The sequence below is a fragment of the Glycine soja genome, chromosome 3, assembly GCF_004193775.1.
Source record: "Glycine soja cultivar W05 chromosome 3, ASM419377v2, whole genome shotgun sequence".
NCBI lineage: Eukaryota > Viridiplantae > Streptophyta > Magnoliopsida > Fabales > Fabaceae > Glycine > Glycine soja.
Genome location: NC_041004.1, coordinates 3,017,785 through 3,032,312, shown reverse-complemented (window position 1 = coordinate 3,032,312; position 14,528 = coordinate 3,017,785). Strand labels below are relative to the sequence as shown.

General features: G+C 33.0%; 2 protein-coding genes across 3 annotated transcripts; both read left to right on the top strand.

The window, feature by feature from the left end:
• The first annotated feature begins 347 nt into the window (after positions 1–347).
• Positions 348–4,408, top strand: LOC114405892 (DNA repair protein RAD51 homolog 3). Of its 2 annotated transcripts, none has more exons than XM_028368408.1 (9): positions 348–616; positions 728–829; positions 2,169–2,291; positions 2,448–2,481; positions 2,592–2,662; positions 2,748–2,974; positions 3,173–3,304; positions 3,763–3,829; positions 3,945–4,408. In XM_028368408.1, the coding sequence occupies exons 1-9, from the start codon at positions 505–507 to the stop codon at positions 4,118–4,120; spliced, it is 1,044 nt and encodes a 347-aa protein (XP_028224209.1). In that variant the 5' UTR covers positions 348–504; the 3' UTR covers positions 4,121–4,408. The 2 variants fall into 2 exon arrangements, with proteins under 2 accessions (XP_028224209.1, XP_028224210.1); XM_028368409.1 differs by having other exon boundaries at positions 2,238–2,291; positions 3,945–4,330.
• Positions 4,409–8,989: 4,581 nt separating this feature from the next.
• LOC114405890 (transketolase, chloroplastic) lies at positions 8,990–13,062 on the top strand. Its single transcript, XM_028368407.1, has 7 exons — positions 8,990–9,492; positions 10,299–10,389; positions 10,487–10,592; positions 10,670–10,952; positions 11,208–11,356; positions 11,448–11,601; positions 11,766–13,062. The coding sequence occupies exons 1-7, from the start codon at positions 9,037–9,039 to the stop codon at positions 12,723–12,725; spliced, it is 2,199 nt and encodes a 732-aa protein (XP_028224208.1). The 5' UTR covers positions 8,990–9,036; the 3' UTR covers positions 12,726–13,062.
• Positions 13,063–14,528: the final 1,466 nt, after the last annotated feature.

Here is a 14,528-nt window from a genome sequence, read left to right as displayed (position 1 = left end):
AAAAAAATTGAATAATAAAATAAATTTTAATATTTAAGAATAAAAAGATATAGTCTACTTCAATTTAGTTATAAAAGTTTTTTTATACAGTATCAAAATATCACTTAATAAAAAATATTGGTATTATTATAAAATTCTATAAATCTATCATACATTTTAATTTCATCAAATGATTTTATATTGAAAGTGTATACAATATTTGCTCTAGTTTTAAACATAAAAATGAAAAATCGGAGTCAAATAAATAAAAATGCAAATTCTTCATTTTTCAGCTTTATTTTTTCTATTAATAATCTGTTTAATTTTCCATTTTTTTTATTTAATTTAAATAAATCACTTTTGCGGTTTGAGTCGACCCTCCTCCTTGAAGAAACAAATCATCATTGATGTTAATTTTGATTGAGTATTATTGAGCTTTTTTTTGTGAACATAAGAAGTGAGAATTTGCCAAAGAAGAAGAAGAAGAAACATGGTGGAAGGTTAGAGAGTGAGAGAGTGTGAAGCATGGAAGTGGGTATGCTTCCAATCTCAGCTTCAAAGAGAGGAAAACTCTTGGCTGCTGGTTACACCACTCTCGATGCCATTGCTCGTGCCTCCCCCACCCACCTTGCTCGAGGTTTTCCATTCCAGTTTCAATTCTCAACCCTTCTTTCATTTTCCAATTGGGTATGCATATATGTTCAAAAGTTCCTCTTTTTTTCACCTACCCATTATCTCACTTTGACAGATATTGATGTTTCTGAGAGTGAAGCCACGGAAATTCTGAATCTTGCAAGCAAACCTAGTGCTTTGGAGAGACCGAATGGGTCTCACACTGCTGTTGTTGGTGGTATGTGTTGTGTTGGTTCCAATTTGGGTATTTAGTTATTCTTAAAGGTCATTTTGGTCCGTGAACTTGTAGGGTGCTATCACATTACACATTAGTCTCTGAAGTCTGAATTGAAGAATTATTTATTTTAAAAAAAAAAGAATCCCTGAAAGTGTAAATCGAATCACATTAGTCTAATTTTATTTTTTTTTAAAAAAAGGTGGGACTAAAGTGATAATACTAACGTATATTTAGGGACTAAAATGATTGCAAGTAGTTAAGTTTAGGAACTAAAATGATAGTGATTAGTTAAGTTTAGGGACTTAGTGTGTGTTTGGTTAAAGCCATTCTCCCGTTGCAATGCACGTTGAACGCAATTTTTCTGAGAGCAAGCTCTCGGGGCGTTCAATGTGCAGAACACGTATACAAACAAAGCCTTATTTGACATTCTAGGGACTTGTTTAACATTATTTTGTTTCAGGGACTAATGTGACAACACCTACCATTTTCAGGGACCAAAATGATCATTTACTCTTCTTTTGGGTAGTGATAAGAATTTCTAACTTTTATGTTATGTATAAATGGTGCATGCTGATTTTAAAAGACCACAACCCTTCTGTTTCCATGACTTCTTTGGATTACTGAATTGATAAGGACTACATTGGATTTGGTCAACCTTTTCTCTTGAATTTATATTTAAGGTAATGTTTCAAGGGGTTAAGGATGGGGAAAGCTCCTATGCTATCAATTATGTGTGTTCTTGGGTTGTGCAGTTGAAAGTTATGTGTGGTCCTGGTGTCATATGATCGAGATAGCCGATCTCCTAGTGGGATAAGGCTTTAGTTGTTCCCAAAATACTCAAGTTGGGATGCGATATGTCTTAGAAACCAAGTTTATGAAATTTTGGGAAAACTGAGAAGCCAAAAGCAATAGCTTTCATTGATATAAATTTGTGAATCCTTCCATGTGAATAATGCTGACGGGGAATATCTATAGACGAATTATTAAGGACACTATTATTGAATTCACAACCATCATATATGGCAAGCCAATTGATTCTCCATTTCTCCTGCATAGTAGTATGTGAAGATTATTGATTGGGGGAAGTCAAAGAGCTATCAAGTGGCTAGGCTCAATGAAAAAGTAAATAGGCATCCTATTTATCTGGCAATAAGTGGTTTGGTTTTACTTGAAATCTGACCTTCTCTTGTGATTGATGTATTACTTTCTTTTGTATGATATGAATTGAATTCATACATTCAGTCAAGCATATTGTACGAAGCATGATTCCCTCAAGCATTACGAGTAACTTTTTTTTTTTTTGTTTGCTTTTTCCATTTTGTGTTTTTGTATCATTCAGGTGGTCAGACTGCCTGGGATATGCTCAATGATGAAAAGTTTTCTTCTTACATTACCACATCTTGTGCAGATCTGGATAACATCCTTGGTGGAGGAATTAAGTGCAAAGAAGTCACTGAAATAGGTTAGTACTGTTTGGCTTCTCTTAAGAGTATGAAATCCATAATCGTGTCTTCAAATGAAATATACATTACTTGATTTGCGGCATGCATGGATCCTTGCAGTTTGCTTTCTTTCTTCCCTTTCCTCGTTGCAATATATAATTCTTTCTTCCTTTTAGGTGGAGTTCCAGGCATTGGTAAAACACAAATTGGGTATTTTTTGTCATCCCAATTTTCTATATCATGTTGCTATTGTTCTTTTCCATCCGAAGTTGTCAAATATTTTGGTTATTTGTAGTAATAAGTGGTGTTTATGTTTGCAGGATTCAACTTGCGGTAAATGTTCAGATTCCACAAGAATATGGTGGCCTAGGTGGGAAGGCAATATACATCGGTAAGAGCCTTTATTAGATTCTAATACTCATTCAACATTTGATGCATATCATTGATTGCACTTATTGTGCCAATGTGATACTCAGACACAGAAGGAAGCTTTATGGTTGAACGTGTTCTACAAATTGCTGAAGCATGCATAGAAGATATGGCAGAATACAGCCGGCACTTTCATAAGGATTTTCAAGCTTGTGATGTTAAAATGCACCCTAATAATATCTTAGAAAATATATTCTATTTTCGTGTTTGCAGCTACACTGAGCAAATTGCTTTGATAAATTACTTGGACAAATTCATCACAGAGAATAAAGATGTAAGTATAGTATTTGATCTATTGAATTTTTTTTTCCAGCTAACATATTGAAGATGATCCTTGACATCATACATTGTATTGGATTGTAGACAATGGCAGTACTCATGCATTGACTTTCTTTCCTTTTGCTTTTAACGCTGTTGTTTTGTTACATCTTAACTAATTCATAGTGATCTGTTTTTAAATACATAATTCCAGGTAAAGATCCTCATTGTTGACAGTGTTACTTTCCACTTCCGCCAAGACTTTGATGATATGGCTCTCAGAACTCGATTACTCAGTGAAATGGCTTTGAAGTTGATGAAGCTTGCAAAAAAATTCCGTTTGGCTGTAAGAATCAATTTATTCTACTTGCCAGTGGTGTTTTGCACTGAACTAGTCATTGATAGCATTAGCAGCCAAATCATGTTGATGCAATTTGTTTGGACTTTGGATCAAGTGTAATACTTGCAAAGACACTTTAACGCCAATTTTGTTGATAGTTCAAATAAGGTGTTTGAATTAAGTGAGAGAATATAAAAAATAAAACAATGAAAAGTTACTTGTTTATATATAAGATGAGTTAGTTGTGGAATTCTGTTATTATCCACCTATTTGGTGCCATGTGTCGATGAATCCCTTGCAATCCGAGGGTAGAATGTATATGTGTCTGAACCTAGGGAATTAGACTAATTCCATTGAGCACTTTACTGTGGAACTGTTTTGCTTTATCTATTATCTTGTTTTGTCTTCCATAATTTTCAATTGTAAATGTCATGTTATGTTGAACTAATTAGATTTTCTGGCAGGTTGTTATGTTCAATCAAGTAACAACCAAGCATATTGAAGGTTCATTTCAATTGACCCTTGCACTAGGTAAGTGTTATTTCATCTTGCACATCTTGCTTGCACTTTTTAGCTTGTAAGTCCAATATCTTTTTATCCCTTGATTAAAGAAGTTTGTTGTTTATACGTTATAATGCTGAAACAGGAGATAGTTGGTCGCATTCATGCACAAATAGGATAATCTTGTTTTGGAATGGCAACGAACGACACGCATTTATCGACAAGTCCCCTTCTCTGAAATCAGCATCAGCTCCATATTCTGTGACAACTAGAGGGATACGCAATTCTACTTCAAGCTGCAAACGAATCAAGATGATGTGAGATTTTGAGTAGGAAGATAGTCTATAACTCAGCCTTACCTCACCATTTTTGCTTATTTCTTTATCAAATTTATGGACATAACAAGATTATACCACATGCTTCCTTTTTTGGCTTTCCTACAATCCTTGCTTTGTGTAGCCTCAAAGTACAGTGAGTTTTGGTTTGGTTTATATATAAAGCTCATCTTAATTGAGTTTGTCTTAAAGTGAACACATATAAGGGGGTATTCACCCTTAAAGTACATACATATTAGAGATGTACTTACTCTAAAGTTTTTCCTTGGATTTACTTGATATTTGAAAAAACTATACCGATTACAGAATAATTTTAACCTCACTGAATTCACATGCTGAATTATGTACTCTTTTTAAAATAGGTTAAGTTATTAAGAAGGTCCCTAAACTATTTGGTGATTTTCAAATAGGTTTTCTAATTTTTTTTTTAATCGTGTCTTTGATTTTGTAATTTTTTGAATAAGGTTTTTAAATAAATTGTCATTTTTTGACAGTTTTAAGGTGTCATAAATTAACTCTAAGGGTAGTACTTTTTTAGTTTAAGGATCCAAAGTAAAACAATTTAGTTTAGAGGTCTATTTAAGAATTCTCAAATAGTTAAGAGACTTATTTAGTAATTTAACGTTTAAAATAAATAAGATTGTAAATATGATGAATGCTCTATCCTCTGATATTGCCATTGAATCAACGGTTGTATGTCTTTGCACAAACTAGTACATGGAAATTACTCCTGCCGGTGGTGATATGAAAATGAAAATTAAAAATTTTAAATAAAAAAATGAAAATTAATGATGAATCAATGTGTCATGATACGTCACTCATTTCTTTTCTTGAATTTTATTTTATTTATTTTACATTCATAGGACTTTGTTTGCCCTTTGAAAGGAAGGGTTCAAGGGATGTAGTTCAGATACTACGAACCTATTTTATTTATGATATTAAATCATTTAGGGACAAAATTACATAATTGTTGAGCATAGAGGCATAGGAAACATCAATTTGTGGAGTCTCAATCGTCAAGAAACATCAACTTCTGGAGTAGACAGTCGTCAAGATTGTAGTAGGTTGATTCAAAGTCTATCTTTTTCCATTCAATTCAAATATATCAGCAAAATGTATACTTTGATATTAAAGAATATAAGATTTGTGATAAAAATGAGTCTGAATGCTCCATTAGTGCAAAATTTTTATATTATCATATCGTAATGGGATCACTTGTGATTATTTTTTTTCTTTTAACAATTGTTATAGTTAGACTTATAAGAATATCAAATTAAAAGATATGTAAAGCCACAATTTTATACTAGTTGCTTCAAAATTAAGCCATATCCAAATAGAAACCAAAATTTAATCATGATGTTATACTTTATTATTTTCTTTGCACTATCCATCAATGTAACAGTGGTCGTTGGAAAGGTTAAAGGGCATAAAGTGCTAAGATGAAGGGTTGGTTATACTGAGTTACTGACCTTTGTGGCTCTCATGGGCCACGTGTGGAGCAAAGGCTGCTAAGTGCAAGGGATTGCATTTATTTTGCTGTTGAAATATTTTTACATGCATTGATTAAAAAAAAATCGTGGGTCAGAGTCTCCTAAATCACCGGAACAATGATAAAATAGTTTTATTTATATATTTTAGATAGGTAAATAGTTTTTTTTATATAAAAAATACTATATTGGTAAAAAAAAAAAACCACCATTACCTAACATCACCGGTTAGGCAGTCACCGCGTGGCACGTGCAGGGCAACCCCAAATATTTTTGTGAGCTTCCAAAACGCATACAGAGTTAGTAAAATAAAAGTTATAAGTAAAAAGATATTAGACAGTTTGATTTTTATATACTGTTTTAGTATGCAAATATTTGTAAATTATTAATAAATTAAAATAATTTTATGTATACTTTTTAAAATAATTACAATTAAAGTTAATTATCTTATTATTTATGATAATTGTATAATTAGACAAGAGTATAAAAAATATTTACATTTTTAGTATATTTTAATTAAATTCCACTCTCAAATGTTAGTAGAGTCAATTAATAATTGAATTTTACCAAAAAAAATGAACGGACTTTATATAAGAATTAAAATGACACAACGTATCTTACATGATCAATATTGATTGACACAACAAGAAATAGTTTGTATCACTTAATTAAATGATTTAACATTTAAATTTTAGTCTTAAGTATCAAATAAATTATGTTTAGAGAAAAATACTCACCTTCTCCTTGATGGAGATGAATCACCACTAGATGATTAATTAATATAGTGGTACAATATATCTCGTAATACCAACACTCATTGATACAATTGGTAATAACAATTTATGTTTTTTAATCAAGTGATTCATAATTCATCTTGACCTTAAGTATGAAATAGATTATATTGAGATGAGAATATTCATTCACTTTCTCATGTGGAAAATCAATTCTTCTAACAATAAATACTTCTTATTAATAATACGGTGAAAAGAAGAAAAAAAAAACTCACACCCTAAGAGTATAGTCCAAAAGGTGAATATTGTCAAAATTATTAAAATAAAATACTTTAATTACATATCTAATAGGGATGAATTTTTATAGGTTTTTTATTAGTACCTTTTTTAAACGTAAAATAATGCTTGTATTTATGGTAAAATATTCCATTCCAAATAAGCGGGATTCTTGTTGGTACTTGATTGGTTTAAACATGGTAATAGGGCGGGGTGGGGACTGATATTGTTTTCCCAATTTCCAACCCCGACTCCCCAACATGTTTCCATACTCGTATCCCACACTTGACGGGTTAAAATTTATTATCACATCCCCATATTCGTCGGGTATTCGGTATCTCAACCCCGTTCTAAACCCGATTCAACTTAGAAAAATAATTTTTTTAAAAGAAAATATTAAAAATTTAATTTTAGAAAAAATAAATTGATTGTTAAACATTTATTTTTAACTACTTATATGCCAATAAATTAATTATAGCGCATGTGTCTACAAAAATCATTAAGAAAAGAATATTAAATTATGTAAAAATTCTAAAATAAAATTAACAAGTAATAACAATTCTAGGTCTTTTGATTAAATTATGCAAAAATTCTAAAAATTTTAAGTGGCGGGGGCGGGTCCGGGTTTGGGGTTGAGACGGATGTAGTAATTCCATACCCAGTACCTGATTTTTAGTTAACAGGGAAAACCCAAACCCAAATTCATACCCGATCAACTCGAGTATTATCCATCAAAATCGAGATGAATTGGGACCCGTACCCACGGGTACGGTTTTTTTTTTGTATGTCTAGTTGCGTTTTTTTTATTTAGTTTGTTGGTTCTATTTTTCTGAATTAAACAATTTTACATATATATTAAATGCATCACTTAATTAATAAAATAATCTTTTTAGGTTGATGTTTATAACTCCTTAAAGTAATTTTTGCTAAACTACTGATCCTTAATATTATAATTGTCAGTTAAATTAATCCTTAAAAATAATTAAATAGTAAAATAATAAAACATTTAAACATCAATTAATTTATTCCTTAAAATTATAATGGTTGGTCAAATAGATTATAAATAAAAATAATAAAATAATCCATGAAATTATAAACTATTAATCATTTTAGTCTCCCATTAGTTGGTCTCACTACAGCAATTCCTAAAATTAAGTTATGTGAAACATACATAATTAAATCACTTATGTTTTGAAATTAAAAGTAATAAGAATATAAAAGTAAATTATTTTATAAATTTATCTCCTCCTCATATATAACAAAAACTATTTCTCTTCCCTCCCTTGAAATTTCTTCCTTCTCTTCCTTTATTTTTTGGGAGAGAAACGTTCTCCTCCTCTTAACAAAACAAAATATCTAACCAAAATTCATCCAATCTTTTTTCCCAACCCTCTTTGGAACCAACTAGAGTTATAAGTGAACATAGTATGCTTTAGTTTCTAAACATTTTTTCTCCTGAAAAAAATACTAGTAATATACTATCTTCTGACATATTATTTTGAATATATATTTTGTTATCGATTGAATTTTTTTGTCACACAAAATTATGAATTTTGTATCTTATTTAATGATTATTTATCACGATTCATTATTTTATAATTTTAAATATATTTCAACTAATAATAAAATGTGTATTAAGTGAAGTGTGTTAGATAATATACTTCTATCATTCTTTTATCATACATTATATAATTTATTACAACCACTAGAGTACCACTATTTATTATACATCTACGTTTAGTGCATTAGAATTCAATTTGATATTGAAATTTGCAAAAATATATTTTAAACTTTGAGTTTAATTGTTATATATTTTTAGTGGTATAAAGTTGAGTTGAAAATCGCAATTCATTCATGACATGCGTGGGTTTTAAAATAGTTAAAATAAATTTAAACCATTCTAAAGATGTCAAGGAGTCTAATTAATTAATTTGATTAAGTAGGGTGAACGAATTATTATAAACACTTTAATATTATTTTTTATTTTTATAGATATGAAAAAAACATTTTAAAGATATGAAATTTTGCAATTAATGATGTAAACAAAATTTATAATGTGAATCCATACCAATTAAATTCTTAAAAGAATAATCCAAACATAGTATTTTGGTAAAAAAAAAAAAAAAGGGAACTAAAACTTAAAATAAAGACCAAATAATGTATTTTATCCAAAATAAAATACTACTAAAAAGCTGTCCCATGCAAGATGCCACCAACCCCAAAATTAATAAAAATTTTGCAACAACAAGGACAAAATAATAATATTTTTCCTTTTCTCACACTGTTCCAGTTCTCTGTAGGCGACAAGCTCAACAAGCACCACCTACAAAACCAAAGCTCCTCAACCAACTCCACAATGCTCCTCCCTTCACTACTCTCTCTCTCTCTTTCTCTCTCCAGTCTCAACCATGGCTTCTTCCACTTCCTCTATCTCTCTCTCCCAAGCCCTCCTCCGCCCCACCACCACCTCTCTCCCCTCCTCCTCCTCCTCCTCCCTCCGCCTCACCCCCACTCTCCGCCCTACCCCACCCGCCCTCTCCCTCCGCCGCCGCCTCACCACCTCCATCCGCGCCGCCGCCTCCGTCAAAACCGTCGAGAAGGCAACCGCGGACGCCGCGCTGGTCGAAAAATCCGTCAACACGATCCGCTTCCTCGCCATCGACGCCGTCGAGAAGGCGAATTCGGGTCACCCGGGGCTCCCCATGGGATGTGCTCCGATGGGTCACGTGCTATATGATGAAACCATGAAGTATAACCCTAAGAACCCTTTCTGGTTCAACCGCGATCGCTTCGTTCTCTCCGCTGGGCACGGGTGCATGCTTCAGTACGCGCTTCTGCACCTCGCTGGGTTCGATAGCGTCAAGGTAGGGACTTGAAATCCATGTGGGGTGGCTTGGATCTGTTAAAGTTTTGTGCTTTTGGGGTTTTGGGTTGATGGGTACGTGTTTCAGTGTTTGGCTTGGATCTGAGCACACTAATTTGAAAAGTTTTTTTTTTTTTTAAATCGGGTTGTGATTGTTCTTTTACTGCATGATGTTTGTGGGAAGTGTGATGAGTTTGTGCATATTTTGATCAAATACTCAAGTGAAGTTGTTGGGTTTGGTGGCGGTGGTGAGTTTGTGTTGAGGGTTTTTATACTGGCATTTGATCACAGATCATAGATTGTCTTGTACGGAAAAGTTTGTTGACTTTTATAATGACTATGTTGAAAGTCAAACCTAGCATGATCTCTGATCGGTTAATAGTGCAAGTTTTTTTTATGGGTTTGTTTTTGTTTTTAACTGCATGTTTTTCATATGTTTCTGGAAAGTGTGATGAGTTTGTGCATATCTTGATCAAAGTCTGAATGAAGTGAAGTTGTTGTGTTAGGGGGATGCTGAATTTGATTTTAATTTAATTTAAATAAATTACCTGTGTAAAGGATTTTTGTACCGCCTTTTAATCACAAATTGTCGTGTATCGAAAGTTTGTTGAATTTTATAGTAACTATCTTGGAGGTTATACCTAGTAGGATTTCTGATTAGTTAACCATGTAAATTTTTTTAATGGGTTTGTGTTTGTTTTAACTGATGTTGTTTTTGATATGTACGTGGTAAGTGTGATGAGTTTGTGCATATCTTGATCAAAGACTGAAGTGAAGTTGTTGTGTTTGGGGGGTTGACTCTTTTAGGAAGAGGATTTGAGGGAATTTCGCCAATGGGGGAGCAGAACTCCGGGACACCCTGAGAATTTTGAGACTCCGGGAATTGAAGTTACAACAGGTTTGATATGAGTTAGAGTTTGTATAATAGAATAGTAATTCTTTTTATTTTTTATTTTTATTGTTTATTTATTTATCCATTATTGCTATTTTTGTAGGTCCTCTTGGTCAGGGGATTGCCAATGCTGTTGGTTTGGCCCTTGCAGAGAAGCACTTGGCTGCAAGATACAACAAGCCTGACAATGAGATTGTTGACCATTACACGTAAAAATAACTAAATCATACACAACTTGCAAGACTTTAGTTGTTGGTGTTTTGCTAATGGCGTTTGTTTTATGCAGGTATGCTATTCTGGGTGATGGTTGTCAAATGGAGGGAATTGCAAATGAAGCATGCTCACTTGCTGGCCACTGGGGACTGGGGAAGCTGATAGCATTTTATGATGACAATCATATTTCTATTGATGGTAACACAGAGATTGCGTTCACCGAGAGTGTTGATAGTCGTTTTGAGGGACTTGGGTGGCATGTTATTTGGGTAAAGAATGGAAATAATGGCTATGATGATATTCGTGCTGCCATTAAGGAAGCAAAAGCCGTCAAAGACAAACCCACATTAATCAAGGTTAGTTTACTAATTGTGGCAATGATATGCATAGATTTCTGGCTTGTAGTTACCATAACAATCATAATCTGTCATGATTTATAGGGATTCTTTTAAACTAAGGTTATAAACATGATATGTTACTAAAGACTGCATTGCATTGTAGTACCTCATTTGAGAAACTGGAAGTTATAGGTGGGAAATCAAAATAGTAAATTATGGGTCAGTTTATTAAGTGTAGCTGGTTTGTCTTTTGCTAACTCTATCATTTCACAGGTCACAACAACCATTGGTTATGGTTCTCCTAACAAGGCTAACTCCTACAGTGTGCATGGAAGTGCACTGGGTGCCAAAGAAGTTGATGCCACCAGGCAGAACCTTGGATGGTCACATGAGCCATTCCACGTGCCTGAGGATGTCAAAAAGTATGGATGATGGGTTTAGAGATTTCTTTTTTCCTGTGACACTGCTGAGGTTTATAATGATACTGAATAAGAATTGCTTGTCTGTCCCCAGGCATTGGAGTCGCCACACCCCTGAGGGTGCTGCACTTGAAGCTGAGTGGAATGCTAAGTTTGCTGAGTATGAAAAGAAATACAAGGAGGAAGCTGCAGAATTGAAATCTATTATCAATGGTGAATTCCCTGCTGGTTGGGAGAAAGCACTTCCGGTGAGTAAATTCTAAACTCACAGGTTTTTCTTACATGTTTGTAACTTTTCAAGGTTTGGATTACATACTATCCAAAGTTGATCATGATTTCAGTTTGATTTGGTAGTATGGGGCTTCAAAAAGCTATTCCAAATATTAAAACCTGGCTTCCAATTTGATTTCAGACATACACTCCAGAGAGCCCAGCGGATGCCACCAGAAACCTGTCTCAAACAAACCTTAATGCCCTTGCAAAGGTTCTTCCCGGTCTGCTTGGTGGCAGTGCAGATCTTGCTTCTTCCAACATGACCTTGCTCAAAATGTTCGGGGACTTCCAAAAGGATACTCCAGCAGAGCGTAATGTTAGATTCGGTGTTAGAGAACACGGAATGGGAGCTATCTGCAACGGCATTGCTCTTCACAGCCCTGGACTGATTCCATATTGTGCAACCTTCTTTGTATTCACTGACTACATGAGAGGTGCCATAAGGCTTTCTGCGCTGTCTGAGGCTGGGGTTATTTATGTCATGACCCATGATTCAATAGGACTTGGAGAAGATGGGCCAACCCACCAGCCTATTGAGCACCTAGCAAGCTTCCGGGCAATGCCAAACATTTTGATGCTTCGTCCCGCCGACGGTAACGAAACAGCCGGAGCATACAAAGTGGCCGTGCTCAACAGGAAGAGACCCTCCATTCTTGCCCTATCCAGGCAAAAACTGCCCCAGCTTCCCGGAACTTCCATTGAAGGAGTTGAAAAGGGTGGTTACACCATTTCGGACAACTCCACTGGCAACAAGCCTGATGTCATTTTGATCGGAACTGGTTCGGAATTGGAAATCGCTGCCAAAGCTGCTGATGACCTAAGGAAGGAAGGGAAGGCTGTTAGAGTTGTTTCCCTTGTTTCTTGGGAACTTTTTGATGAGCAATCAGAAGCCTACAAGGAGAGTGTTTTCCCTGCTGCTGTTTCAGCCAGAGTTAGCATTGAGGCAGGATCAACATTTGGGTGGGAGAAAATTGTTGGAGCAAAGGGAAAAGCAATAGGCATTGATCGTTTTGGAGCTAGTGCTCCAGCTGGAAGAATATACAAAGAATTTGGTATCACTAAGGAAGCTGTTGTTGCTGCAGCTAAAGAGCTTATCTAGAACTTTTGATTTTTTTTGCCTTCTGGTTTTGGTTGAGAGCATTCCATGTCATGAATAAGAAAAAGGTTAAATATCCTTCGATTGGGAATTTGGGATTTTAAGTGAAGAAGCAACATAGATCAAAGAATTTTGTGAACTTGTAATAACTATTTGACAATTTAGTTTTGCACTGCCACATGGTTAAATTCAATGTTTGATCATATCAACCATAGATGCTAGTGTATACTACTTGTATAATTTGTTTCACTTGCAGATTCACTCTTAGCATTTGAGTGTTTGGATGGCCGTGTTTTGTTCATTAAGAAATGTTGACATGGATAGTTTGTTGCATGGTAAATTGGTGATTAATACCTTTTTAAGCTTCTTTTGGCAAGTTGTTAAAAAGTGTTTTGTTTTAATCTCTAGTTAATCTAAAAATGCCTACTTATTTTATTTTGACTTTCAAAACTTGTCTATATGCCGAGTATAAAAAAAACTTGTCTATATAAGTTCCTTATGGAAAAAGGACCTACAAAATAATTTAAAAATGCTGAATTTGTTAGGAAGTTTGACAACTTTAGACATTAATAATTGTTTTTTTTTTCATATATATAATTGACTTTCAAAACTTGTCTATATATTATAAATTCGTTATGGAAAGGGCGACCACACGTAAAACGTAACATGCCAATCTCTCCCTAGTGAACTGTTATTCTCATTCAGTTTTTGTAAGTTCACCTTCAAATTTTCAATTTTTTTTTTTTGACAAAAATATCTTTGATGGAACACGTTAGGGGTGTAAATTCACCATTCATCATTTCATTCATTATACACAATAGTCTTTCATAATGCAATGAAAACTTGTTTTTGTTGTTATTTTTTTTCTGAAAAAGCTTTATAAAATAAATAAAAACATTTTTTTGTTATAAATTTCAGTTGAAATACAGAACGATTAATTCTACAGAGTGTTAATGTTGATGTAAAATAAAAAAATATTGGATATCAAACTTAATGAACAGAACAAAAATTACAAAATTGTACAATTTAAATGATAAAAAACCAAATTCACAAAAATAAAAATTAAGGACGAAATTTGAGAAATGATAATTAAAAACGATTAAAAATATAATTAAACTAAAATTTATTATGTAATTCTTTAATATATATATATATATATATATATATATATATATAATAAAAGTTTTACATTATAATTTTGAAATGAAGTATTTGATAAACGAACAACCCACCCTTGGGGTTGGTGAGAGTGAAACGGAGAACAGTGTCTCCCTCACTTGGTCTTCTGAGTCGAGTCCTATTCATCACCAACCCACTCGTCAAAATTGTTGTATGCTATGTAACCATTTTGTTTTTTAATAAATAAAAGGGTTTTGTTCTGCTATGCACTCCCCATCAAATACCATTTACTTTTTTTTTTGTCTTCTATCAATTTCTATTTAGTTCCTAGTTGCTACAACTTCCAGCTGGTGAAAAATAGTCAACAGAGACTACAATATTCTAATAAAATAGAATAACAAAATCAAATATATTCATTTAATATGATTTTATTTTTATTTAATTTAAAACATGAATTATTTGTTTCTTATTTAATTACCGTTTCGTTCACTTCTCAATTAATAAAATAAAAAATTTCTACAATTATAGAAAAAGTTTAGTTTTGTAGATTGTTAACATAAAGATTTTTCCTATTAACTAATTAATTAAAAGTCATCTTATATATAAGTTTTAAAGTAATTATCTTATATATGTACCAAAAAGTTTTAAAGCAATTATTATAAAAAATAAAATTTTATCATATACAAT